The sequence below is a fragment of the Cyanistes caeruleus genome, chromosome 2 (assembly GCF_971803275.1).
Source record: "Cyanistes caeruleus chromosome 2, bCyaCae1.hap1.1, whole genome shotgun sequence".
Lineage (NCBI taxonomy): Eukaryota > Metazoa > Chordata > Aves > Passeriformes > Paridae > Cyanistes > Cyanistes caeruleus.
The window spans coordinates 77,135,120-77,161,803 of record NC_141702.1 but is presented as its reverse complement, the minus strand read 5'-3'; the positions used below and the strand labels follow the sequence as shown (position 1 = coordinate 77,161,803).

The window sequence follows — 26,684 nt, the reverse complement described above, 5'->3', positions numbered from 1 at the left end:
CAGGTGAACACCCACCCCTCAGAAATGACCCTGTGCACAAACAGCCCAAAGATCGGCTAACCTGTGGAGTAGTGAGGACTTCTTGTTCCTGGGGTGCTCCAACCTTGCCAATCAGAAAGATTCCACTGTTAGCGGAAGCAGCCACACTTCAGAGCCTCAAGCATTGCAATGCAAACCTTACCTGGAAATGCATTTCAACCAGACTACAAAACACACAAGGGTCACCCTCCCACCACCATGAACTGCACAGAAAACAGTCTGCTCTACAGGGGGGTTGCTCAGCTTGACAGTGCATCAGGAAGGTGTACAGAAGTCAGGCAGAAAAAGGGTTTTTCATTGTTTCCCAGTTCACACTTAGTATAACTCTGGATTTTAATTAGTGAAAGAAAAGAACGTGAGATATGACTAAGCAATTTGTTTCTAGTTTGGTTTCTTGACTGTGCTTCACCCTCAAATCCACTCCCTTTTCATAGGAATAGACTGGGGTAAACTCCACTCCACCATTGTGACTGACCTACACATTTCTGATTCTGAGTAGGAACTCAGGAAAGAAGTCTGTGTATACAAAAATAAAGAGCATTCTTCACTACAACTTTGCAAAGAAAGGACTTCATGACTTGAGCTCTTGGAGAAAAGGAACAGAGGCCCAGAAGCATGTTGAGACATCAGAAATTCATGCATTTTGGTGCATCACCTCAAACATAGCACTACAGCGTGAAAGAGTAGACATGATTCCTGGATGGCATTTCTTAATCACTGTGTGTTACATAAACCACCCCAAATTACCTGTTTCTGCCACAACCACACCTTCATTTTGCTAAGCTGTACACCACTGGTGCCAGCGTGCATTCCAACAGTATGGATGAAGCATGCACCCACTCAAGCCATTTACACTAGCAAAATCTAAGTACCAACACTAACACTATCAGCCTTGTGTGTTCAGTCTCTCTGACCAGCACCAGCTTCCCAGGCCACAGCAGATCCCTACCTCAGAGCGGTGGCAAGATTTCAATTTCAGCACTTGCTTCTCCAACGAGTTGCTGTATCTCAGATCCTAAATGCCTCCGGCACAGACTAAACCCAAGGGAAGGAGACTCTTACCATGAGTCTGTACTTGTTGACATTCTGCTGCAAGGCATTTAGTAAGAAGCTGAAGATCTTTTCCATGTTCTGGGTGAGGGTTTGCTGGATATCTCGTCGCCGCTGGGTGGGTAGAGTTTGAAAAGTCACCACATCCTCTGCCAAACGTAGGAGGATGAACATCACCAGTTCTGTCTGAGTTTCCTGATATCCCAAAGTGAAATACACTCTATCAGCACAGTCCAAACATTAAAATCTCTAGAGACTAGCTCAAAGATGTGGAGAGAAAGCAAGCATGCATGAAGACATAGGTCACACTTTGATGACCTTCTCTCTACTAAAGTCATCTCAGGATTGCTTAATCTTACAGGGATTTTTGACTCCATCACCAACCTGTCTCACCTGACCGTGAGTGAGTTAGAGTTTCCATAGGATGATGGAAGACTGAACCCCATACAAAGAGCAAGCAAGAGACCAGACAGCTATGTTTCATACCCCTTGCTTGGAGAGGGTATCCAGCTCCTTAAGCATGTCAGGCCAGTGCTGAGGCCATTCCCGCTTGATCATCTCCACCACAATGCGAGATAGCACATCCTTAATGTGACTCTCCTCCTCCAGGATACTTTGAGTTCCCTGTGAGAGAAAGGAGAGTTACACAAAACATCAAGCATCAGGGATTTAAAACTCTGACCTGGGAAAGACAAGAGTTTGCAAACATTCTAAACCACAGAAACTAAAACCAAAACAAAACACATTGGGCAGCTCTTCATTGCAGCTACCTTAGATGACACTCCTATGCTCCCAAGCATCCATAGCTAATAAACTCTGGGAACCAGAAGGATTCTCCTCAAAAGAAGGCCACCTGGTCACAAGAGCAATCACAACAACAGAGAAAACACGACCAAGATAATGGCTTTAGTATTTTTGCAAAGAACAAGAACATCCATAGCTACTGAATTTCCTCCTAAGAAAACAAAAAGTACCTTATATATGTTATACAAGCCTCACAACTTCCTGCCATGTGAGGTAGCATGGCTATTCATCTAACAATATAGAGAAAAGCACTGAAACAACCAGAGATGCAAAGTAAAAAAGCAAAGAAATGCAAAGCTGAATTCAGATCCTCTGTGCTAATTAACTGGAGTACTCTTTACTTTTGCTCTCACATTTCAGAGAACAGCCTGGGGCAGCAGGTACTTACACTGGATATGAGGCCCATAACATTGTTCTTTAGATAAACTTTTTCTAGGCGAGGCATATTGTTCCAGCGGTATCTGTTAAAAGTAAACAAACAAGCGAAAAGGAAAGCAAGTCAAAACATTTGTAAGGATCTCTTGACTTGATTCTCAAGGAACCATTACTTCTTTACCTAAACTAGAGACACTACAGCTCCCTGCCTCTGCCAGCACCCAATCCCTTAATAAACAGGCTGAGTTAAAACTGCTGCTGGCAAATGGGCGTGCCCCACTGAGGTCAACAGACACCAAAAGCAAAAGCACAAAGCATCAGGTCTGTAGAGGCGGCAGAGAAAGGAATCTCAGAACTAATACAAAGCCTCTTTGTTAGCAGGAGGCCAATGACAGAACACTCCAAAGTCCTACTGGTAACCCACTGTGCTTATTTTCATTTTGTGATGTCAACGTGTCTTACAGCTCAGTGAATTCACCCTCCCAACCTGCCCGAGAGCAATTCTCTCCTCCTCTTTTACAGAAAAAGAAAAAAAAAAAAGCCAGAGCAGGACTGAAACTATCCTCTGCTGTAGAACAAACTCCCTGCGTCCTGAAAGTACCTCCCTGGGGCGGGAGGTGCCGGAATGGGCACAGATCCCACGCCAGCGCTGGGTGGCGGCAGGCCGGGACCCTTCCCCGGCTCGGCGGCACGGGACGAGCAGACTTACTTGACCACATGCTCCAGGATCTGCAGGCCGAAGTGCCGGACGATGGCCGTCTGCGTCTTCTCCGCCAGCTTCAGCCCGCAGGGCACGCAGATGGGGCACTTTTCCTTGAACTCCTCGCAGAACTAGGGGAGCGAGGGCCGGCACAGGTACACGCAGTTACACAGCGGGGCAGGAGGTGGCAGCCCCAGCCCTGCGGAGCACGCCGGGGGACACGCGGCCGCCCGACCCCCGCCGCCTGCTGACGGCTCCCAGCACCTCAGGGGACGCCCAGGACCGGCCCGCCAGGCTCTCGCTCGCCCCGGGGCCGTGCGGACGGGGCGCCCGCGTGGCCGGAGCCCGGCGCCCTCCCTCCCTCTCTCCCTCCTTTCCCGGTCGGGCGGTACCTTGAGGGCCTCCAGGCGGTACCGCTGCGTGGACGCCGGGTCCATGATGACGGTCACCGCCTTCACCAGCTGCTCGCAGAGGCCGCTCACCTGCTCGGCGGACATGGCGGCGGCGGCGGCGGGCGCGCGCCACCGGCCACCCACGGGAGGGACGAGCGGGGCGGCCGGGACGCAGCTCCGCGCATGCGCCTTGTGGGGCACGGGGACACGGGGAGAACGCGGGCGCCGCGCACCGTCGCGGCGGGGACACGCGCACGCCCCACCGCGCCCCGGAGAACTACGACTCCCGGCGTGCCCCACGCGGAAAGTACGGGTGCCGCAAAACGGCGGCCAAGGCGGGGCTCTCCGCCCCACCGAGCGGGCGGTTGTTCAATCATTCACTCAGCCGAGCGGGAGTCGGTGGCGGCGGGATGTCGCGGGGCCGGGAGCGCGTGGTGGCCCTGGTAGACATGGACTGCTTCTTCATGCAGGTGGAGCAGCGCCTCGACCCTCAGCTGCGCGGCCGCCCTTGCGCCGTGGTGCAGTACACCGAGTGGCAAGGCGGCGGGTAGGTAGGCGAGCCGGCTTGGCGATCCCGGCTCCTCGTCCCACCCCGTTCCCCGTTGGGCCGGACCCGCCCTGCACTTCACCTCCGTGTCTTGGCAGGATCATCGCGGTGAGCTACGAGGCGCGCGCCTTCGGCGTGTCCCGCGGGATGTGGGCGTCGGAGGCGCGGGCGCTGTGCCCCGAGCTGGCGCTGGCCCGGGTGCCGCAGGCGCGGGGCAAGGCGGACCTCACGCGGTGAGAGCAGGGGCCGGGGGTGGCGGCGGCGGCGCGGGCCTCCCTGGTGGCGCGGGGCGGCGGCTGAGCCCGTGCCCGCCGCCCGGCAGGTACCGGGAGGCCAGCGCGGAGGTGATGCAGGTGCTGTCGCGCTTCGCCGCCATCGAGCGCGCGAGCATCGACGAGGCGTACCTGGACCTGACGGGCAGCGCGCGCCACCGGCTGCGCGAGCTGCGCGGGCGCCCCCTGCCGGCCGCGCTGCTGCCCAGCACCTTCGTGCAGGGACTGCCCGGAGAGCCCGGACCCGATCCCGGCGGGAAGGGCGCGCACCGAGCTGATCCCGGCGGGAAGGGTACGCACCGACCCCCGCCCCCCGGGAAGGGTCCGCTCCGCCTGCTTTGTCTCCCCCGAATCGAGAGCAGGGGGCCTGTGCTTTCCGCAGTGAAGGGGTTTTTAAGGTGCCTGCGTTTCCTCCCTGTGGTTGGAATGCACTTACAGAAGCCTCCGGCTGCTGGCTCGGACTGGCTGATGCTGCTGGGCTCAGCAAGAAGTGCCGTATTATGTCCCCTTGTGATCCCTTTTATGTCCCTTTTCTAGAGGAGCAGCGGCAACGTGGTTTGGACGAGTGGCTGGCATCACTGTCTTTTGATAACCCCGATTGTCCTGACCTGCAGCTGACCATGGGTGCAGTAATTGTGGAAGAAATTAGGGTGGCAGTGGAAGCAGCTACCGGATTCAGGTGTTCAGCTGGCATCTCACACAACAAGGTACATGCATCAGCCTGATTTCTTCTGGGTAGCAGAGTCAGAACATGCTGCAGATGTTCTATACTTACAAGTCTCCGTAGAAGACGAACCAACTTGGGAATGCTACCATGTGTGATCACACCTTCTGAGAAATTATAAGACATCTGGAAATGGGAGGAGTTGTTTCCTCAGATCTGTGGGCTGGGCAGTCAGCAATCCACTGATTTACTGCCTGGATTCCTGGTACCTAATGAGTGAGTTCACTAGGAGAAAAAGTGGCTTAAGTCTTCCAGAAGTGCTTTTTGTAGAAAAAACACAAGTGTAAAGCAGGTAATCTTCACCTTGAGTTTCAGGCAACAGTCACTGTAGCCAGTTTTACTGACACAAATTCCCAGCGACTCAGAGGCAGAAGAACACCAGACTGGGGCACTGAGGTGAGCTGGGTTGCTTTTTGTCTTTCTGGTGAGTCAGTGTTTACCCTGCTGGCCGTGGGGATTTGGGTGTTGCTCAGCCAGCTGCTGAGAGCAGCCACAGTAGCACTTGGTGCATGACAGCAGCTGCAGAAACAAACGGACTTTGATGCTGCAGCCTCAGAGGGTTTCCTGCTGGGTGAAATGCAGGGTGGTTTACTGAGAGCATCCCTTTTGTTCTGCAGAAAAGTGGGTTATTTATACAGGTATGACTTTATAAAGGCAGGCTCTGACTTTAAAAAAAAGAAAAAGAAAAGAAAATGAAGACTAAATAAATGCTTTGGAGTTCAAGGAAGATATCTTTCATCTTAGACTGCTGCAGAAACAGCTGGTACTACTGCCAGCTGTACACAGGGACTGGAATTTGTTCTGCACTGGCTCAGTTTGAAACTAGAGTAGACTGTGAGGTAGAAATGAGCTAGCTGAGTAAGGTCAAATGGTGTAGAAGTTTTTAGTGGAAGGTATGTTCAATTTGTCTTTTTCCTCTATTTAATCAAGAGTAAGAGAACTTCTGTGATATTCCTAGCAGCTTCTCCCAGCTTCCATTTTCTATGCCAGCATTTTTACCTTTTTTTGAGAGAGTAAGGACATTGTGATGTACTGTGGTATCTCTGTAGAATATCCCTGAAGAGCTGTGTATCTGTAGCAGCAAGCACAGTGCAGAGATCACTACAGTGCAGAACACTGTGCTGTGCTTCCACAGCCAGCTGACCTCGGTGGGTACCAACCTTTTCTGAAGAATAAAAGGGATGCTCTCAGTAAATCAGCCCGCCTTTCACCCAGCAGGAAACCCTCTGAGGCTGCAGCATCAAAGTCCGTTTGTTTCTGCAGCTGCTGTCATGCACCAAGTGCTACTGTGGCTGCTCTCAGCAGCTGGCTGAGCAACACCCAAATCCCCACGGCCAGCAGGGTAAACACTGACTCACCAGAAAGACGAAAAGCAACCCAGCTCACCTCAGTGCCCCAATCTGGTGTTCTTCTGCCTCTGAGTTGCTGGAAATTTGTGTCAGTAAAATTTGCTACAGTGACTGTTGCCTGAAACTCAAGGTGAAGATTACCTGCTTTACACTTGTGTTTTTTCTACAGAAAACTCTCCCAAGGAACTGCTTTTCCCAATGAAGTACCTTGCTAGAGTACACCTTGCTAGTTCCTGGGCATTCTTTCCCAGGAACCTGCTTTACACTTGTGTTTTTTCTACAGAAAACTCTCCCAATGAACTGCTTTTCCCAATGAAGTACCTTGCTAGAGTACACCAGGAACCCAGGTGATGAATAAGGCAAATAAATTTGGCAGCACTTGGAGGATAATAGCATGTTTTTCTCAAGAACCACTCATGCCAAATTCATTTATGTGCTGTCTTTGACAGCACAAGTGGCCAAATGTGCAGTAAATACTACAGTTGTGAGGTGTCAACCTTAAGATTTCTAACGCTCCTCACCCTGAGCTCAATAACCTGATGATGACACTGTAGCAGACAACATGACTGAAGTTGTCTGAAGTTGTCATGCATCTAGCTGAAGGAAATAGTACTGTTTCCCATAATGATTTTGTTCAGTGAGTTGCACTCAAATTGGGATGTTTAGAGTGGGATCCTGGGAAGATCTGTCTGAGGTCTGCTAAAAGCAAGTATTTTCACTGAAGCAAACAGAGAGGGAACAGCTGTATGAATTCAGGTGTTTCACATATGGGGCTCAGGACCTGGGCTGTGAAAATTCTGAGATGAAACTAGAGTTGAAAATTCTGAGGTTGAAAAAGGTTAGAATCGGTCTGAAATCACCAAACAGTGCTTCTTATGCTCCTCTTATGCTGACTGTTTTCATGGTTTATAAAAACAACCAGCATGATTTTGGCTAAGTCACAGTAAGTCAGGAAGTAGCCTGGAGTTGTGGACAAGCAGCAGGATGAGTCAGTAATATAAGTGCTCTTGTAGAAATGCCAAATCCTGTTTCAGCATGTTCCATTTACAGAAAGTGTCAGAAAAATTAAATGATTTCTCCGTATGAAGTCTCAGTGATTGGTTTGGCTTGCAAGCACATCACTTTATGAGGTGGGTAAACTTGGAAGTCTCCAGCCAGACAAGAAAAACAGTGATTGGACATCTGAAAAGGAATCTACTTTCTCTAGAAATGAGTTCAAGTGTATGTAAGCCTGTAAAATGGACCGTTGATAAGGATCATAGCTCAATAGGCAGGCAAGAAATTTTGCTTAGTTACAGGATGTGTGGCAAAGCAGTGAAAGAGGAAGTTGTTAGAGTTGTTCAATAAAACCTCAAACACCCAGCTAAACGTACTTCAAATTGGTCTGTGTATTTTTGACCCTGTGGTAGCTTAGAGTGGAAAGGGAAGCTGTATAGGAGAACATGTCTTCCAGGCTAGCAATTCTGCATTTTAAAGGTTTCCTTTTGCAGCACTATGCTAAAGTGCTGTCTATAGAAAGACCTCATAGAGAGAAGATTAAAATAGTGATGCTGAGAAAAAGCAAGACAAACACAGAAAATGAAGGGAAAAGACATAGTGAGAGACATAGCCTGGAGAAGACTATGGGTGTGCTGTGGAATCTCTAACATGTTTGCCTGATGGAAAACTATAGCACTCAGAACAGATGATAGACCTTTTTCTGCCTGGAGTAAGAGTCCAGCAATTCACAGAACTAAAGCCTGGAAGCAGCTTTGCTTTCAGAGTACCCAGCTAGTGCATGTCAAATCCTGAGGTGGATACTGCCTAAGAGCAAGCAGTGGTGCTGGGTGCATTCCTAGCAACCATTCCAAAGACAGCTCTTAGAGGTTATGCAGCGCAAGCTGTTAGGTAGAGTCACATTAGGCCAGTACATGGTATATAATAACAGAGTTTCCACCCTCTTCTGTTTTACAGACACTGGCAAAACTGGCCTGTGGCTTGAACAAGCCCAACCGCCAGACACTGGTGTCTGCACGGTTTGTGCCGCAGCTCTTCAGCCAGCTGCCCGTCAGCAGCATGTAAGTACCAGGTTGCTGCTGCTTTAGCACAGCCCGGGGCTGCTCCTGGCCACCTCAGCACAGCAATTTGATGCTCACTGATAGCAGCTGGCAGAAGCCATCAGAGGCTCTCAGCTCCACAGTAACTGCTCCTAATGAATAGAGGGAACCCTGCCAGTGATCCCTCACAGCTGTGAGTGACAGTTCAGGGGAGTGTGCTTGGGAAGTTGTAGCCCTACTGGTGAAGGGACCACAATCCAGAAGCCTGCTAGCAGCCTGTGGGCATTCTTTCCCAGGGTAAGGCTATGCTCAGGATGACTGCTGGGGTGCACAGGTATACGCCAGAAGCAGCTGTGGGCCATAGCTATTCCCCAGTGTGAGTGACAGATGTGCTTACAGATAACAGATGTGGTTTGCTCTTGAGCATTCACACTGTACACAAGTACTTTTCCTGGTGTAGAGAAGTGTTATCAGCACCGCTGCTCCAGAGGAATGGAACCCTAATCCTGCTGTACAGACCTGTGCTGCTGTTCTCTGCTTTCTGTCTCTTGCAAGGGATGGAGAGGGATGTGTGTGGGAAAGGGTCCTATCTGTATAGGAAGAAGGAAGCTGTATGTAAGGCATTCTTCAGAGCATGGTTTGGGATCAGCTAGAGCTCAGAGTGAAGCACTAAAATTGGGGGACCCAAGGAGCAGTTCCTTCATCAACTCTTATGTGTCTTTTTACTATAAGCAGAAGAGCTGTTATGTGCTAAGTGTTCCTTTGGTCCTGCTAGTTCCTAGCAGCTTTCAGCTGTCCTCTAGGAATAGCTTCTGCAATGAGACTTGTCAGTCTCCACATGATGCTTCATTTGTGTTTTCTCTTCTTTGTTTCTGTGCCTTAGCCGTAACCTGGGAGGCAAGCTTGGCACTGCTATCACAGACATCCTGGGAGTAGAGTACATCGGGGAGCTGACACAGTTCAGTGAGACTGAGCTCCAGACACATTTTGGAGACAAAACTGGGTAATGATGAACCACTCACCACAACTTGGCTCTTGGCAGGAATGAAGAGTTCCTTTCAGTCACAGAACCTTTTAGGTTGTTCTGCTGTGATTAGGAAGGTTGGAAGGTAGAACTTCATTGGCATCTTTAGGAAGCATTGCTCTGTTGGGCTCACAGCAGGTTTCCAGTCTTGCCTGCTCCCAGGCACCCTCCCCAGGATAATATTTTTCTTGTCAGCCAGTGCCTCAGTCTTCCTCTACAGCATCCAAGAATGGGATCAAAGGGCTAATTCTCTGCAGGCTGGGAAGAGAGCAGCCTTGACAGACTCATCACAGAGGAAATTACAAGGCTGGGCTGGAGCCTGAAGCACAACTTCTGGGCCCAGAACAGTGGTTGGACTGCCCTGCAGACTGGTGAACTGTTGCCACTTCAGGAGAAGAGGTGGAGGAGTTGTGCTGACAGGCAGTTGTGGCCTGAAGGAATCCTGCCTGTTCAGCTGTGGCTGCAACTGTAGTGCTGGGGATGAGAGACAGCTGACAACTGAGTTGAACGCAGGGTTCAGCAGGAGACTGATGTGCTGCCCAGTGATGCCTGCCTGTCTGTAGCTGCCTTACCCTCATGCTTTCCCTGTGGCTTTCAGGTCTTGGCTCTATGACTTGTGCAGAGGAATTGAAGAGGAACCTGTAAAAAACCGGTACCTGCCCCAGTCTATTGGCTGCAGCAAGAACTTCCCTGGGAAGTCAGCCCTGGCCACACAGAAGGCGGTAGGAGAAGCCTACATCTAACATAAGGCTTGGCTTTCACACTGGAGAAGATAAGAATACTAGAAACTGAGACTAGCTTGTGAAACTGCTGCTTTTCTGCATAGTAGAGGCTAAGTGGGAGAAGGTGGTTTCAGCTCTGGAAGTTCCTGTTGACAGATATGCATTGGCAAACTCCTGCACAAAGACGTCCATCCTAGTTGTAATTTCCTTAAGCAAAACTGGCCCTGTGCTGTTTGAAAGTTATTCACAGTGCCAAGCTTCAAGAGCATGGTTGCTAGAAGGAAGGTAACTAGCCCAAAGAAAGAAGCAGGATGTGCTTTAGCTGTTAGCTGGGGTGCGTTCCTACCGAGTTGTAGGAAGATGGAAAGAGAAATCCAGGATAGGGAACCTAGATTACCTGGAAAAGTCTAGTAGTAACACTGCAGGGCTTGTATGCAGTGTGGAATCTTAGCTGGACTGATTTCTCAAAGTCTGTTGCAGATTGAGGGCCTTACAATACTCTGTGCACTCCAGTCTGATCCCCCACCAGCATTCCCCAGTGTGCAGAGCATTGCTCTTGTATTGTGGTACTGCTGTGAGCAGAGGCCCAACCTGTCTGTTACCCTTGCTTTGTCCAGGTGCAGCACTGGCTCCTGCAGCTGGCCTTGGAGCTGGAATCCAGACTGAACAAGGACAGGAGCCAGGTAAGGAGAGGAGGCACAGGGACCCAAGGAGGCACATAGTACGTTTGCACCATGAGTGGTTTGCAGGAAGCTGAGGGTGGTATGTGGGAAGGGAAGAAATCTGCTGACCCACAGATATGTGCCTGTGTGCTGAGGTGTCCCAAGTAAAGAGGTGTGTGGGAGCATGGCCAGGCAGGATGGTTTTCACCCAGAACACTACAGGGTTAAGAACAATCCTTGTCCCATGCTTTAGGATGCAGGGATTTGAAAGCCACTGCACCTTCCTTCTGCTGGACTAGCTGCTTCCCACGTGTGGGATGTGTGGCACAGCTGTACAAGCACTTGTTGTGTATCCCATCCCTTGGCAATCACACCAGGCAGGACATGTTGTCCCACCCCACCGCCGGGAGGTGGCAGGGGGGTGGGGGGCTGGGGAGGGCTCAGGCAGGGAACAGTCCCCTCGGCTGTTCCTGCCCCTTCCTGCAGGAGTCGCTGGAAGCACAGCTCTACTCTCCCGGCAGAACCACCGTGTGGCCCGGCAGCTGATGGTGGTGATCCGCCAGCAAGGGGACACCCGCCTGTCACGTCTGTGTGCCCTGTCCCGCTATGACGCACAGAAAATGTGCAATGACGCCTTCGCCCTCATCCAAAACTGCAACGTGGCTGGGGCTCACCAGGCAGCATGGTGAGTGTGGGAAAAAGTGGGACACCTCTGTCAGGACTGGTTCTGATGTGGGAGCCAGAGACCTGTTGGAAAGGAACTCGAGTTAATTTGAGTGGCAGGAAAAGTGATTCCCAGCACCCTCACGGTAGAGTGCAGTGACCTAGCAGTAGGACAGCCTGGCCTCTTCTGAGCCCCACATCTGGTGAGACACTTCTGTACTTGGAGCTGAGGATTGCTACTGGCTGGGGTTTTTCCAGCTGGAGTGAGGCTGTCCTGGCCCTGCTGGCCTGAAGAAGTTAGCTAAACCTTGTCCTACCCTAAGGACAAAGCTTTTTGGAAGGAAGCCATTGTGGCAGGAAGAAAAATCAGTACACAACTCCTGTCTTCAGTATTTCCTTCCTTCCTTCTGCTCTGCAGTGAAGGCAAGAAGGTTCTGTCTGTTAAACTCTGACAAGGGTGCTGCTCCCTTAGGGTTCTCTCATCTCACAGCAGCTTCAGTCTGTAGTGGACTAAAAGTCCAGGCTGGCAGTTGGCTGCTCCTGCTCCAATGCCCTTCCTTTGGGAATTGCTGCTTTGGAAAGAGGAGTTTGCTTTACCCAGCACGGCCTGCTATGTCTGTTCTGGAGATAGCAATACTAACTTTGTCAGAGCAAACATCTCTCCTATCCCTTGCCAGATACTACAGTTCCCCTGTCTGTGAATGTTTTGTGTTGTTTAGAGTCTTCAAAAGATTTCTTGCTTTCCAGGCTGGTGTCTGAGCTGATGTTGGTCTGTCCTTTGCAGGTCTCCACCACTGATTTCAGTGCAACTCTCGGCAAGCAAGTTCTCGGAGCCTGTCACCCTCTCTACAGGCATTGCCACCTTCCTGACGGGTGATACCCAGCCTGATGGCACTGCCACCACCAGCCAAAATGCCACGTCTTGTGGGAGGGCTGGGGTTAAGTTCTTCAGGAGCCCAAGCAAAGAGCTTCGGCAGAAGCCAGCTAGTGCTATTGAGTCATTCTTCCAAAAGGCAGCGGCAGCAGCCAGCTTGCCCAGTGCTGCCACTGCAGAGCCAGCTGTTCCCAGCTCCCCAGAGCACCAAGAGAGAGCTGCTGTTGGCTTGCCTGATGGACTTGCCTCTGTGCAGTGTGACCTGGAGTCCCCTGTGAAGCAGAGTCCCAGTGATGCCAGCCCTACTTCTCCATGCAAGAGTCTTCCCAGGGAGAAGTTGCCATCAGATGCTACACTAACACCCTCAACTCCACCCAGCTCCAGGACCCTTCTGAAATTACAACCAGCTGTAGAGGGAAATGAGCAGAATTTGCCACCCTCTCCTGAGCTCACCCTGCTGCCTCCTGCCTCTCCAGGGGACCAGCAGCGCTGTGAGAAGTGTGGCCAGCTTGTGCTGGTGTGGGAGTTCCCAGAGCACATGGACTACCACTTTGCCCTGGAGCTGCAAAGCTCTTTCCTGGAGCCCAGCCCTCCCATGGCTCCAGAAGCAGCTCCCAGTGCAAAGCCTGTGGTTTCCAGGTCTCCTGCCAAGGCAAAGAACAAGCTCAAGACTCCTGCAGGATCTAGTGCTAAACGACCTAAAGAAGGTGTGACAAGAACTTTAGATTTTTTCTTTAAGCCCTTACCTCCTTAACTCTCAGCCACACTGGGTATTTTTAAAGAATCGGAGTTTTTAAAGAAGCAGTGTTTTAAAGAGCTGGTGTTTTTAAATACGCTAAAAAGTTTTTATACTGCCTGTCAGGTTTTAATGCTGGAAAGCCTAATAAATTATCTCCACCCCAAGTCTAAGGGGAACTGGAACTCATGAATTATGTAGCTGTAGCCAGTTCAGCTGGTGGCAGCTAAGCCTGCCTCTGCCTGCCTGGTACTACTAGAAGCTACGTGGTACTCTCACCTACACCTCTTGCCATAGGTATTTCCATGGCATCATTGCTCAGTAATTCTGTTCCTCCTATAGAAGCAGCCACTGTAAGTGCAGCAATTTGTCCCAGGGAGTCTCCAGCTAAGCCTTGGCTTGAACCCCTGTCTAATCACCCAGTATGAAACCTTCAACTCATGGTTCTACTCTGACTGCAGTTGCAGACCTTGCCCTTACCGTGTAGTTTATATGCGGTAGCTTAGCCCTGTTGTTCCTTCTCCCCTCCACCTGGAAGACACTGATTTTTATTCCCTCTTTCCCACATCCCAGGATTTATGTTACATGGTTTGGCAATTCCCTCTGTGTAGCAGTCCATTGCATGGTGCTTATCAGCAACTCAGGAGCACAAAAGAAAGACTGCTTCTGTAATATAAGATTTGTGGAAGCAGTAGCTGCATGGGCATACTTTTTGGTGGGCTTTTTGAAAACTTTGCATTAATTCATAATAATTGCTATTGACACATAAACAGTCTACTGCTAGAGCCCTCACTGGAAGGGATAGAAAACATGCCAAGAGTCACAAAGCCCACTGTGAAAGCTTTTGTCCGGTGTAGAGTGCATAACCATTTTTCCTCCTTCCCAGACTCTGAGTGATACTGGATACTGAGTGAACTTGCTGACAGGTACCTGTTCTAGCTGTGCTCTGCCCAATGACTTCTTCAGTTCTTTGGGCCACAGGTCACAGTAAAGTGGCCACTCCAGGGCTCCACAGATTACAACAGCCAACAAAGCAGAGTATCGTGGAGGGGACAAGCAGGCACTGAGAGAGGGTGAGACTGGCTCCAGGGCAAGAGAAGTGCTTGCCCTCAGCTGCGTGGCAGGGCTCAGCTCTGCTACACTTCGAGCTGCCTGGAGCCCGCCAGAAGCTCTCCAGCCAGTAATTTGAACGTGGTTATTAGGGCGGGGGGAAAGAATGTGCCACGTCAAGGCAGCACTGGGTGGGGTTAGGAAACGCGTTGCAGGGAGTTTCATCAGCTGCAGGCTTCCCTTCCTTGGGTAGGGGGGGACATAGCCTTTGAGGCAGCAGATAATGTAAACTGCAGCTCTATATCTATGTGCTATTTTCTCAAATGCATCATCCTAAATGCAGTTGTTGAGCTGTTCTCTCCTTCCAGCAGACAGCCTGTGCTGGGATGCTGCTACATTATTATCAGTGGAGTCTAATACTTGACAACAGTCATGAGATTTCAAGAACAAGAAGCTCATCCTGGTGTGTGCAGCTCTGGTAATCAGTAGAGGAAGGGATTATGGAGTCACTCCCACTAATGACAGTCCTAACACTGCAAAGTGACAAGTTTCCCAAAGTCCTCACGTGAAGACAAACAGCAACCAGTCTGGCAGGATTGCCTCATCTCCTGTGACAGTGGCACATCTCATTTCCTAAGTGTCTGGCAGGACTGGACTCTGCAGATGCCACTATCTGACACAAAAACAAGTTCCGAAGAGGCAAATCCTTTTGGTCACAAGTCATCTCCACAGGGAGACCTTTCTGCCTCTACTTGTCCCAAGGGAACAACCTGTTCTCATGGAGACAAGGCAGTCACAAACCTCTTGATAAGGTCAAAGCTATTTTGAAAACAAATCACTGGTTAGATGTGTGCCCTAGAAAGCATCTCTTTAATTAGGCTCTGGGGGAATTTGTGACTGTGAGTAGGCTCTAGCCACAGCCTGTTCCGCCCACAACAGCCCAAAGTGCTGTGCTCAGGATGACGTGGCTGCCTGTCACCTCAGGCTGCACACGCAGGCTTACTCAGATAAGCCGGGAGCGCAAGATTGTAAACAGCAGCGCGTACATTCTTTCCACACCACAGCGTGGTATTTATAGGGCAGAACGCAGGAAGCTTAGGACTGGGCGAAGGGTAGCCAGCTCCAAGTGTGACCCAGCTCCAAGGGCAGCAGGGTAAGAGCCCAGCTCCACCCTCGCTCATTGTACAACTCAGCCAGCAAGCTGAATAAAACATCTTTATTCTGTACATTTATATAGATGCTTGGAGAACTGGGACAATCCCCAGCATTAGAAAAATTCAAGACAACAAAACAGCAATTATGAAGAGCATGGCACCAAGAACAGTCATGCCACAGATGGCAAGGATGAGGTGAGACCAGCCATCAGCTGTTTCAGAAAGGTCACAGCACCCCCCTTTGGGGCAGAAAACACCAGTGCTGCTGCAAAGAGCTGGAGTCCCCCATCCCCAGGCAGCTTTCTTTGTGACCCACTAGCACCAAGAGAAGAGCCTGCTGGCAGCTGGGGCCTGTCCTTACAGGCATTGGTGAAAAGGCCATGCCATTGGAATACCCAGCCGACTGCCAGAATGGGAATAAAAAGGGATCCTGCTTGAGTAGTGACCCTGAGCCAGCATCTCCTTTCTCTCTGCTGGGGATGCAGCAGTTTTCAGCTGGATCAGTGCTCCCTTTGAGGGACAGGTCACTCCTGCCAACTATTAAGCTGCCTTCCGTTCATTTATGCCACCACTTGACAGGCTTCCCTCCCCTCAGCATGCTCTTGGCAGGGTGCAGACCCCGCCTCCCACCCCTCGATGGCCTTGCCCAGTGCAGAGACCCACGGCCCTGCGCAGCCCCACAGCAGCGCCTGTGCCAGTGACCCAGCAGCAGAACCTGCTCTCAGGATGGCAGAAGGGCCGCTGGGGTGTCCAAGTGCTATCACAGGCCCTCGCCCTTCTCTTCAGTCAGGGCTAGCAGGCCACCACACCAACCAGCAGGGCTTACTGAAGGCCTTTTGCTCACAGCAGACATATTTGGTCTAACAGTCAACAATAAAACCAAAAGCCTATGTACAGCTTTACAGACCCTGCTGCAGTCTCCAGGCTACACAGCAGAGCTGCATGACAGAGTGGGAGACTGGTGCTCCACTCTACATTACAGAGTCCTTGCTGGCAACATCAGCTTTCTTCTGACAACAAACATCAGTGGCAATGGAAAGAAAGGAATTCTTGCTCTAAGAGAAATAAAAACCATTCCACTGTCAAAACAGAAGTTACCTGGTTTTGTGTATGTAACACAGCCTGTCCTCCTCACGCATTAAGGCAAGCGTGTGAGGAACAAGGTGGGCTGGGAACAGCCACACTAGGGAGCCCATTGCAAACCACTGCTACCAGTGTGCAGAGGACACCTTCAGGTGAACATCCATAGAAACAACCTACTCACACCAGCACAGGCCTGGGCCCTGCTCTGCTCCACAATGGCCTCCTGTCCAACTGCTGCAAGGAACAGATGCAAGTACAAACTCTGTCTTCATGATGTTATGTCAGGAGGCTGTGCCACTCAGAGCAGCCACAGCTTCCCAGAAGTCACAAAGAGGGACGCTGAAGAAATGTGTACATGTGAGTGGAGAACAGGACATCTGTCCAACAGTAAGACACTCAGATTGGAGTTAACGTAAAACCAATGCACAAATGGACACACAGCAGATTAAAGCCAACCAAGATTCAAACGGTTAAAAAGTGTCCTGAATGCATTCTGAGAGGTTCAGCCAAGCCCTTGTTGTGGGTAGCATGGCCTCTTCCATCCCCTGCCCAGAAGGATGTGCTGAAGGATGACTTGAGAGAATACTGTTATCAACCCAGTGTTCAGAGAGCAGAAATGGGACCAGACCTTGTGTCAGAGATGGAAAAACATCCCTTCACTGCTTGTCTTCAAGGGCTCTGCGCCTCCCAACCAGCAATTTTCAAACAGTAAACAAAGCCAAAACTTGCTTGCCCAGGTCTGCAGGTACCTCTGATCTATTCCGATGGAGGGCAGGGTAATGAAAGCTGCAGGCGATGGAGAACATGCTTAACTTGTCCCACGTACGGCAGTGAATGCAAGAAACTCTCCCATGCTCCATCTCACAGTGCAGAGGAGGGACATCCACACTAGAACAGGACAGCAGCAGCTCCAGGCATTGCTCAGAAAGCCACAGGAGCTTCCAGCCTTCTCCCCAGGTGCTTGTGAGTGGAGATTTCTCTGACCTGCTGGTAGTCAGAAGCTCAGCTGTCCAGGCCCCAGGGACTCCTCCAGGCCGTTTTCTTTGGTGGTGATGGCTTGGAGGTCAGTGACATGCCCAATGCCTTTGGTGACTCCTTCACGGAAAAGTAGTTTGGCTCCAATCTTCAAGTATTCAGGATGCTTGATGAACCTGAAACAGACAACTGCCTTCTCTCCTGTCCGCAGCTTGTCCTGGAAAGACAAATGGGAGAGCTTACATCCATCTCCCAAGCTGATGTGTGCAGGAAGAGGTACATGTGGATGGTAAGACGATGAGGCAAATAAGCAGCCTTCTTCAGACTGCATGGCATGAGCCCTTCTCATTACTGTATACCTAGGAAGAGACAGGAAGACACAAGCTTCCTGAAGAATGGAGAGTTCACCTCTCAGACATGTTTGGAAGAAAAGCAACAAAATGGGCAGGATAAAGGGATGGAGTCTGCTCCTAGGAAGGGACACAGCTACTCAAAATAACAGCAGCTCCCAGCTTTACTAGAGGGCGTGGTGGAATCCCAACAAACCCCACGGAGAGATCCATCTTCCTCCTCTCTCTTCCCATGGCCTACCTTTCCATGGATCTTCTCTACGACAGCTGTCTGTCGCACATTCCCCACGTGCACCGTCACCTGGAACCCTTTCCGGAAAGTTGTGGCATGGAATAACAGCACGATCTCGGCTTCAAACACTGAGCAGATGGTTGGGTTCATTTCTGGGCTCACCATGACCATGCCCTGCAGAACAAGCCAAGGCTCAGACCAGTTAGGCCCAGTCCTCGTGCTTCTGAACAGTCCCCAGAAACACAAATACACCTCCACTCTGTGACTTGGGTTTGCATCCCATTCTTAGCCTTGTACACATTGTACTTTGTAACCTGGCCATTTTCTCCCCTTCCAGCAAGTTTCCTGCAAACATTTCTACTCCATTCCCACCCTGCCAATGGGGGCCGTCCACAGAAGCCTCCAGCCCTGCTCACTGAACCAGTGAGCAACCTGGCAACAGCATGACTAACCTTGCGCAGCAGGGAGCGGTCGAAGGGTCCAAGGGCCAGGGTGGCTGCCTGCCCAGCCCGCAGCACGCGGCAGGCAGAGCGGTTCCGTTGGATACTGCACACTTTCAGCCGGAGGAACTTCCCATCATCAGTGGGACCAACCACCAAGTTCTCCCCTTCTCGGCAGATCCCACTGCCCGGGTTAGAAGACCAGGACACAGTTAATCAGGAGACAAAGACATTTCACCCTCCAAGATTAACCTGAACAAATTCCCCAGAGCCAAATCTTTGGACTGTTACCCTGGACCAACTAACAGGGACACAAAGCTACTGAGAACTGGGATTTCTTACAGCAGGAGTCAAAGCCACACTATCACTCTTAAGAATCCCAGGTACAGACAGGGGCCATTGCACCCCCAAAGTGCTCTGCCACACCGCTGTGTTTCTGGTGGAGAGACCTCAGATGACACTCTTTCAGTGTGGATGTGCTGGTGACCGAACTGCTCTGATCTCTCCCGACCACAGAGGGACGTCCGCCTTTTCATGGGGTAGTGTGCAGTTAACCCCTGCTGGAATCCGAGGATCTACCTTTTCCATTTCCTCCCCCTGCTTAAGGAAGGAAGAAGGCAACTCCTTGGGATCATGCCTAACCTCTGCCAGCTCTAGATTCCAGCATGTCTTTTAGCATGCTTCAGGATCACATTCCTAATCCAGCAACTTTAGAGCAGACTGTCTGCTTGCCACCACCTGATCAATGGTCTGCTCATGTCATTTCCCAGCACCCTGTAGGGTTCTACTCTCACTTGCCACAGTCATCTGGCAGAAGTCAGGACAGAGCCTCACTTCTGCAGCACGTGACTCTAACCTAGAGGGAACTCCAGCAACCATTCACATCCACACGTATCTGCCTAGGCTCACTTACCTTGACAGAGTTCCTCCCACAACAGTCCCCACCTCTGGCACTGTATAAATTTCATCGACCTGCAGCAAGGCAACAAGGATGAGATGCTCAGACAGACAGCTATGAAATAGCACTCCAGAATGAGGACAAAAAGCCTGCCCCTTGTGTGGAAGGAGGTGATCTCTCTGCTGCTCATCAGACACCATTTCAGAGCTTCACCAGCTCCCACTATCTTCCCATTAGAGGAACAAACCTCTGTGTTTTAAATAGCAGCCAAAGAAATTATATTATCCCTGAGACAGACATCCAGCCTATCAGGCTTTTCTCAAGGACCTTTTTAATGTCTCTCAACAGTCCAGGAGTTCACCACATCTCTACCTATGGTGTCCATATTCCCCAAAAGTCTCTCCCATGGCACAGCAACAAGTCCAGTATCAGAATTGGAAACAAACTACCTGTACCCACCTGAAATTCTGTAAGTTGCTGCATTAATTCTTCCTGCTCTTTACTGTTGGTTAGTGGAGGGAGGATGTTGAGGAAGACTTTCAAGAGATCCAGGTTCTCCCCAGAAACACTGGACAGTGTGAAGATTGGGGTGATGCTGTCAAGACACAAATAGACAGAAATAAGCAGAAGGCCACAGTGCAGCTCCAGAAGGTTTTTGGGATTCTGACCCACAGAAAGATGGATACTACACTACACTACACCAGTCCAGTAAGTGGCTAAAGCAGGAAGGCTAGCACAGTAACCCCTGCTTCAATGCTTGGTCAAGGCACCAATCCCTTGATAACACACATTTTTCTCATGAAGAAGTAACTCTAATGCAACCTTTGCTCCCAGAGCCCAGAAAAAAGTTTGGGAGGGGAAAATGCCTTCTTGGAGAATGCAAAGGTAGGAGACTTGACAAGGAGCAGAGATGTTCAAGATGTAATCACCTCCCCTGTGTTCACCCTTCCCCAGCTCTGCATGGCAGCCCAGTCTGAATTGCCTGCTCCCAACAGAAGAAAGGAATGGTCCCTTACTTGGGAGATTGTGCAAACTGTTGTGCTGCTGTAACAGCATCATCGTCTGAATTCACAAGCAGGGGGAGCTTGTTGCAGCCTGGCTGTTTCAGGATCCGCTCCAGCTGCTTCACTGTCCGTTCCACAGTGGCTTTTGAACACAAGTCGACTTTGCTGATGACAATGAAGAAGGGGACTTTGAGGGCCATGGCCAAGCCCAAGTGCTCTCGTGTTGTGCCCGCTATGGGAGACAAGTGAGAGTGTAGGTACAGCAGCAGTTCACCACTGTAGCTTGTTTATGCTGATAGCTTGTGTGTCCTGGCTATCCCACAGGCACAGTCTAGAGATTTCACTGTAACTGCTTAGTTCATCATGCATTGAAGAAGCACAATTATTATTTTAAACAAAACCAAACATCAGTCCAGAAAAATAAAAAACACCAAGAAATTTTGTGACTGATCTGTCTGCTTCATTAAGATGCAGTAGTTTTCACTCTTTCACCGAAGTTTGCCAGAGAACAGTCACAAAAATGTCAGAGATAGATGTGGGAGAACTCCAGATGCCTTTTTACAAGACTTTGGGATTCAGCACCCCTAACATGTCAAAGTTGTTTTCTTCTCCAAGAAACACAGCCCGAAATCCCAAATAAAGCCTCTTTGTCCAGGGTTTAATGTGGTCTACAGCTGGTAAGAGGATCTCAGATCTACTCCCCTCCCAGGCACTCATAGGCACTGGCTTACAAGATATCAGTAGAAGCTTACAAATTAATAAACTTTTCTCACAACCATTCACAGCTGACAAGGATCCATTCCCCCCACTCTCCATTCCTCTTCACATGTTGCAGTCAATCCATGCAGGCATGGAAACACTCACCAATGCCAGTGTTGGCACTAACCACCAGCATGGCAAAGTCTGGGCAGTAGCTGGTGAGGCCAAAGATGGTTGTTTTCAGATACTTGTGGTGACCAGCCAGGTCAATGAAAGTGATCATTTTGGAAGAACTCTCACAGATCTCTTCTGCTGTCCGGGAGTCACTGTAATTTACCACCTAAGGGATAAGGAGTTGGTGAGAGAGGCAGGCCCAGCAGGCAAGTAAAGAAAACCCAGCTCTTATCTATCCACTTTGATGTCAGAATTACTAAGTAGAGATCATCCACCATGGGTGTAAGAAACAGTGTCTATTGCAAATGGACAGCCAACACTCAGGTTCAGCTTAGGGGACACAGAACTGTGCCACCTCTCTTCCCTCCTGTCCCACTCACAGTTCTAACAGGAGGGTAATCCTATTCTCCTCCAGCTTTCTGAGTTCAGCAACTCACTCTCTCACCTCTCCTTTGCTGTTGAAGCCGAGGATCTCAAAGCTGATGCTAGATGTTCTTCCTGACTGGATTTCATGGAGATGCCGGAAGAGGTTGAGGCGTGCTCTGCCCCGCCCATTGTCGAGCTCTCCTTGTGTTAGGACACCCAGCAGTGTTGACTTCCCTGAGTCCACATTCCCTAGGACAGCTACTCGAAGGTCTAAGAACTACAGGAGAAAGAACAAAGAAATCATTAAACTTAACCACTGTTGTGCTGAGCACATGAGGACTACTGGGCACTGGAGATGCAGCTCAGTGAGCTTCCCTACATCAGGGACACTGTGCAGTTTAATTTTGTTCAGATTCTGCTCCTTCCCCCAGCAAACCATTGCCCAGCAGACGTGATATGCTCTCTGGAGTTGAGATGTGACATATCAAGCTTTGATATCACAAAAAAGGCCATTTGCTGCAGCAGACCTCTAAATCCTTCCTTGTTTGCACATGGGTCTGAATCAGAGCCACTGCCAAGGAAGAAAAATAACTTTTCACCTCTGATGCAGGCAATCTCCCATGCTGACATCTGCCTCAATCACATCTTAGACAGAAGCTGCTCATATGAAGGAAGCCTCTAGGTCTCTAGCAGGAGAAGACAGCCAAACCACAGGTCCCTACCTGCTGGTTGTCAGGCACCTTTCGGACAAGCACCTCCGTTATCTTCCTTGGAACATCGCTGTCGTAATCGACCTCCCTCTCCCGCAGCACCGTAATGTCAGCCCCAACCCTGCCACAAAGACAAAAGGAAGGAGTGAGACACACTTGTACTTGGCAGCTCTTGCACCTCTATGAAAACAGCTAACAGAGTGAATGGGGTGAAGGCTGCGGATAGCAGGGAAGGAGCCTCAAGCTTCCAGACAAAAGCCCTATAACTTTCCTCATGTTTCCAGAGCCTCAGGACTAAAGGAATGTCAGTCATACAGGAGCTTTGTAGGATGGAGCCACCAGCTGCTCAGGAGACTCCAGGGAGAGAGCCTCTCTACCAGAGGCTGTTCATGCTCGTGGGCCCTGCAGACAGAAGGGAGCACGTACTTCTCTGCCATCCGGCGCAGCGTCTTGAGCGAGGCTCGCATCTCCTCCTCCGAGAGGCCCACCAGCAGCCCATTGTCCTCCACACCGATCTGATAGACAGCCTCACCTCGGCCCTCCTGTAGTCGCCACTTCATCTGTGTCACCAGGTGTTCAAAGCGATATTGCGAGGGGTTCACCAGCTTTAGCTGTTTAACAGAGGGGTAGTTCTAGTCACAGCCTGGAGGCAGAGGCAATCCCATGGCCCAATTCCATGAAGCAATGCTCCCAACTCTGACCCACTGCTAGAAAGCACAGTCTGTATTACTGTCTGAACAGAAGCCATGGGACAGGTGAGAAGGGGTTTCACAAAGGTACAAACATATGATAGAGGAACTTTCCCACCTCGTGACAAAGGGATCTGTACCCTGCCTGCTGCATGGTTAAAGACAGCACTGCACTCAGGGACCAATCTGTGATCCAGGAGCCAGTAAGTGCAAATGACAGAGCAGGCACAAGAAAGTGGTAAATCATTTTCAGGGATATCCGCATCTTTCTCTCAAGAAAAATACAGTAGGCATCATATACTAGAAGAGATTCCTAAAAATGACTAGTGAGATCAAACTTTTCCAGCTCAACATACTGGGTAAAGTTTGGCACAGAGACGCAGAAGATGAATGGTAGTTCCTTAGTGCAGTGTCCACTTTTCTGTCTTTTCTTTGGCCATGTTACCCATACAGTCTTTGGTTAAGTTACTCACTGCAAAATAACCCTCTGGAAGACCAACTTCTGCAACCTCAAAAGACTCACCTTGTACTCGATGTTTCCATCTTCTGCCTGGTCAGAGAATGAAACAAGACAGAAGAGTTAGATGCTGTGCCCAAAGGGACTTCTACAGGCACCAGCTGCCCATATATTCTGAAGCTGGTGCTGAGGATTTCAAAGAGAGGGAAAGTGGCAGAAAGTGAGTGTGTTAGGTCCCAGCCTTCTGCCATTCTTTCCTATACTCAACAGAACTTCCTTCCTTTATGGTTTGTTTGTGCTGTTGGCATCCCACATCATGAACACCAGAGGAAAAACTAGAGTGGGGCACAAGAGTTATACTGTCTGGGGGAGGGAGGGGGATTTTTTTCTCGACAGTAAAGAGTAGGGCCAGCCTAACAGTCACACAGAGAGAGTTCCAGTTTCAAAAAAGCACAGGCCAGCATATGATTTAAAGCCTCCCCCCTCACCCATCCACGACCCACAGAATGCCACCCACAGCATCCCATTCCCACCCTATCCAGCAGCTTCCATCCATCCAATGTTCACAGAAACACAGGCTGGAGAACAAAAGCTTCTGGTTCCTCTACTGCTCATTGATACTCTCTCTTACTCAATTAGTTTTTCTTTGACTCCCTTTATGTATCTTCTCTCTACAAGGAATGACTACAGGCATAAAGAAGCAAGATAATGACTCCTTTGCCAGCTAGTCACTGGCCAGAGAGCTCTGGAGAGCCAGACCTGATTGGGACTGTCTGTATAGAATATATGCTCAGAAGTACTTTCTCAGGAAAGGCAGAAGCCAGATGAGGTTGTAACAGAAAGGCCTGGGTACTCATCAAGCTCACTTCAACCAAAACAGGCTCCAGCTTTCCAAAAAGAATATTTTATTTTGCAATTAGATATACAATATTTAAGTACTTTTTCCCATTGATTAAGTATAAGGATCACTAAGAAAGGGCTGGAGCCTGCAGGAAGCCACATACTCTGTCAGATTAAATGGGGCTGGCAACATTAAGCACTTCCTTCTCCTCTGGATACCTATTTGCATGTCAGGAGAGGCAACAGCCCTCTCCTTGCCTTCCAGCTCAGCTCTTAACCACAGCGGTGCTTACTGTGGCAAAAGGCCAACAGAAGTTCTCAATTGTCAGCTCAGTTCTCTGGCAGCAGAGCTATGCCGTGAGAAAAAGGTACTCGTAGCAGGTTTTCCTCTCTTGCCATCTACCAGCTTTCCAGTTCTAAGAAAAACCCATTCACCTACTGCACTGTAGTCTAAACAAGAGAGTGGGTCTTCTCCCAGGCACTTGAGACTATGAAAGCAACAAGCCTGGACTTGCTGGGGCACACACTGCACAGGGTAGCCAGAAACAGGAAGCTGTGCTGAAACCACAGGGGACTGTCCAGCCTCCAGCTGAGAGGAGCAAGAAGTAAACTACGGCTGCAGGGCACAGTCCTGCCCGTGGAGAAGATCTAACAGTAGCAAAGCGCTGTTTACCCATCTTCCCAAGAGTCCCCTGTGGAGGAATTGCTCCCTCCCAGCACAGGCTATTATATATTTTACAGAAAGCTCACTGACTGGGGCCGAGCCAGCGTGATTCTGCCCACAGTGACAGTTCTATGAGAGGGATGACAACTGCCCCAGCTGAGCACACACCCACGTACTACCAATGCCACTTCTTCCTGCTGCAGGAGACAAGTGCCTCACCCTCTGTCCGTACCATCTGCAGCCCCATGGAAGGAAACAGCTGTCAAATTAGCTGGGAAGGGAGTCACCAGAACCCGTCTGGCAGCTGGAAAGGGGCTCAGACCCACCAGATCGTCTCTCGGGCAGAGAGAGATGCAAACGGGATGTTTGGAACTACGAGGCGAGCAAAGCTTTATTTTCGGAGCTATTTCGAAGGCAGGCGGCAAAGTGCCCACAGACAGACACCAGGCAGGGCGATGCTACTCACGGACAGGGTCCGGTGATCCCCGCAAGGAACTCGCTGGCACCAGGGGCGCGAGCACGGCCCGGAGGCGAGCCCGGGGCAGGCGGGCACACGGCTCCCGGGGCTCCTACGGCTGCTGTCAGCCCGACCCCGGCACGCCCCGTGCCAGCACCTCCAGCCAGACCCGCCACCCAACCTGCGGGGTCCGGCCGTGGTACCGACCCGCTCTAGGGGGGCACCGACCCTCCGGCCCCGCCCGCCCCTCAGTGGCGGCGCCCCGTGCCCCCGGGCCTGGTCCCGCTCCCTCCCAGGCTGACAGGACGCAGCGGCCGCCGCAGCTCACCTCGGGCGGCAGGTACGGGGGGTTGTTGGCCTTCCCTCCGCGGCTCCGCCCGTTCTTCTTCTTCGTCTTCGAGCCACCGCCACCGCTAGGCGCGGCCCCCCCGCGCCCGCGCAGCGCTGCGCCTGCCCCGCCGCCCGCCGGCCGGCAGCAGCCCCCGAACAACTCCGACACCCGCGAGTCCATGGCGGACACCGCGGCCCCGCCGCCCCGCTGCAGAGCCCGCTCCGCTCCCCTGCCCGGCCCCGCCGGCCCGGCTCCGGCCCCGGCGTCACCGACCGCCGCGCGGCGCCCCGGGAAAGCGAGTCCCGCCCGCCTACAACGCCGAGAACGCACCGCGCGCCTCCCGCTCGAAACTACACCTCCCGGCGTGCCCTGCGGCGCGACCCGCTCGCTCCCGTACGGGTTCCATCCGCGGAGGCTGATGGGAGTTGGAGTCCGATGGAGAGGGCGCCCCCTGTCGGCCGCGGCCGACGACGCGCGGGTCTCCGCGGGCCGCCGCTCCCCGGTCTCCGCTCGCCGGGATCTGGTATCTCATGACTACGCAGAGGCAGCAGCCCGACAGAGAGCGATCCCAAAGGAGACATTTACCATCCAGCCTGGGGGGCGGCCGGATCAGCGAAAGGTCCTCTAGCTATGAGCCGCATCCCCTCACTAAATGTATTCCTAGTCTCCAGTTCCACGGCCACTGCGCCTTTTCTTTCCCCTCGGCATGCCCTGGGGAGGGCGACGGGGGATCTTTGTTAGTGTACAACAGACAGGTGGCCGCGGTTTCCGTAAAGCTGCCTCGGAGCGGCTTCTCCTGCCGTCCCGCCCTCCACCCGCCGTGTGCTGGAGGCGGCACCCAATGGGGCGGCAGGCACAATGTTTCCAAACACAGCACTCCCTGCACGCTCCCCGCCTCCTCCACCTCCCCGCGGCAGGACACCGGAGCCGCCAAGGCTGCCGGCAGCGGGGCGGAGGACAGTGGAGCCGCTTCCTGCGGCACTCCGCGGACAGCCCTGCAAGAAGCAGCCACAGCTCCCGGGCACGGCATCGGCCGGGCGGCCCCGGCCCGGGGTCTGGAGATGGAGCTGAGGGGCGGGGCTACACTGAGACCCCGCCTCCGCGCACGCCCACCAATCACAGCGTTTCTTCCACCGCCGGAG

General features: G+C 51.4%; 3 protein-coding genes across 8 annotated transcripts in view; 1 reads left to right on the top strand and 2 right to left on the bottom strand.

The window, feature by feature from the left end:
- Nucleotides 1-3,653, bottom strand: part of XPO5 (exportin 5) — a 30,102-nt gene extending 26,449 nt beyond the window's left edge. For 2 of the 4 annotated variants that reach the window (XM_086878000.1, XM_086878001.1), the window contains exons 1-6: nt 3,361-3,653; nt 2,978-3,099; nt 2,282-2,354; nt 1,576-1,713; nt 1,102-1,284; nt 62-103 (exon numbers count right to left, since the gene is read on the bottom strand). In XM_086878000.1, the coding sequence (XP_086734126.1) occupies nt 62-103; nt 1,102-1,284; nt 1,576-1,713; nt 2,282-2,354; nt 2,978-3,099; nt 3,361-3,465 (663 nt within the window). In that variant the 5' untranslated portion in view covers nt 3,466-3,653. The remainder of the gene's footprint in view (nt 1-61; nt 104-1,101; nt 1,285-1,575; nt 1,714-2,281; nt 2,355-2,977; nt 3,100-3,360) is intronic. The other 2 variants (XM_086878002.1, XM_086878003.1) reach the window with 1 other exon arrangement.
- Nucleotides 3,654-3,666: 13 nt separating this feature from the next.
- On the top strand, nt 3,667-13,136 carry POLH (DNA polymerase eta). Its single transcript, XM_086878008.1, has 10 exons — nt 3,667-3,907; nt 4,006-4,140; nt 4,230-4,471; nt 4,717-4,886; nt 8,206-8,309; nt 9,172-9,291; nt 9,911-10,034; nt 10,652-10,717; nt 11,218-11,381; nt 12,144-13,136. The coding sequence occupies exons 1-10, from the start codon at nt 3,771-3,773 to the stop codon at nt 12,985-12,987; spliced, it is 2,106 nt and encodes a 701-aa protein (XP_086734134.1). The 5' UTR covers nt 3,667-3,770; the 3' UTR covers nt 12,988-13,136.
- A 2,085-nt stretch (nt 13,137-15,221) lies between these two features.
- Nucleotides 15,222-25,772, bottom strand: GTPBP2 (GTP binding protein 2). 3 transcript variants are annotated; one of them, XM_086878006.1, is made up of 13 exons: nt 25,540-25,772; nt 23,317-23,343; nt 22,531-22,715; nt 22,117-22,225; nt 21,474-21,671; nt 21,020-21,194; nt 20,168-20,387; nt 19,611-19,746; nt 19,167-19,225; nt 18,266-18,437; nt 17,823-17,987; nt 17,241-17,448; nt 15,222-17,144 (listed from the first exon to the last, which is right to left on the bottom strand). In XM_086878006.1, exons 1-12 carry the CDS (start codon nt 25,720-25,722, stop codon nt 17,251-17,253), a joined length of 1,827 nt encoding a protein of 608 aa, XP_086734132.1. In that variant the 5' UTR covers nt 25,723-25,772; the 3' UTR covers nt 15,222-17,144; nt 17,241-17,250. The 3 variants fall into 3 exon arrangements, with proteins under 3 accessions (XP_086734132.1, XP_086734133.1, XP_086734131.1); XM_086878007.1 differs by lacking the exon at nt 25,540-25,772 and adding an exon at nt 25,221-25,477; XM_086878005.1 differs by having other exon boundaries at nt 15,222-17,448.
- Between the last annotated feature and the right edge of the window lie 912 nt (nt 25,773-26,684).

Excerpts from the sequence above, each read along its gene's own strand:
- GTPBP2 (XM_086878005.1), bottom strand. The coding sequence starts at position 25,722 with ATGGACTCGCGGGTGTCGGAGTTGTTCGGGGGCTGCTGCCGGCCGGCG. Across the intron at positions 19,747-20,167 it reads CAGTTTGCACAATCTCCCAA|CATCACCCCAATCTTCACAC; the intron begins GTAAGGGACCAT and ends GTGTCTTGACAG. Across the intron at positions 17,449-17,822 it reads TAGAGAAGATCCATGGAAAG|GACAAGCTGCGGACAGGAGA; the intron begins GTAGGCCATGGG and ends TTGTCTTTCCAG.
- POLH (XM_086878008.1), top strand. The coding sequence starts at position 3,771 with ATGTCGCGGGGCCGGGAGCGCGTGGTGGCCCTGGTAGACATGGACTGC. Across the intron at positions 4,141-4,229 it reads GGCAAGGCGGACCTCACGCG|GTACCGGGAGGCCAGCGCGG; the intron begins GTGAGAGCAGGG and ends GCCGCCCGGCAG. Across the intron at positions 10,718-11,217 it reads TGAACAAGGACAGGAGCCAG|AACCACCGTGTGGCCCGGCA; the intron begins GTAAGGAGAGGA and ends CTCTCCCGGCAG.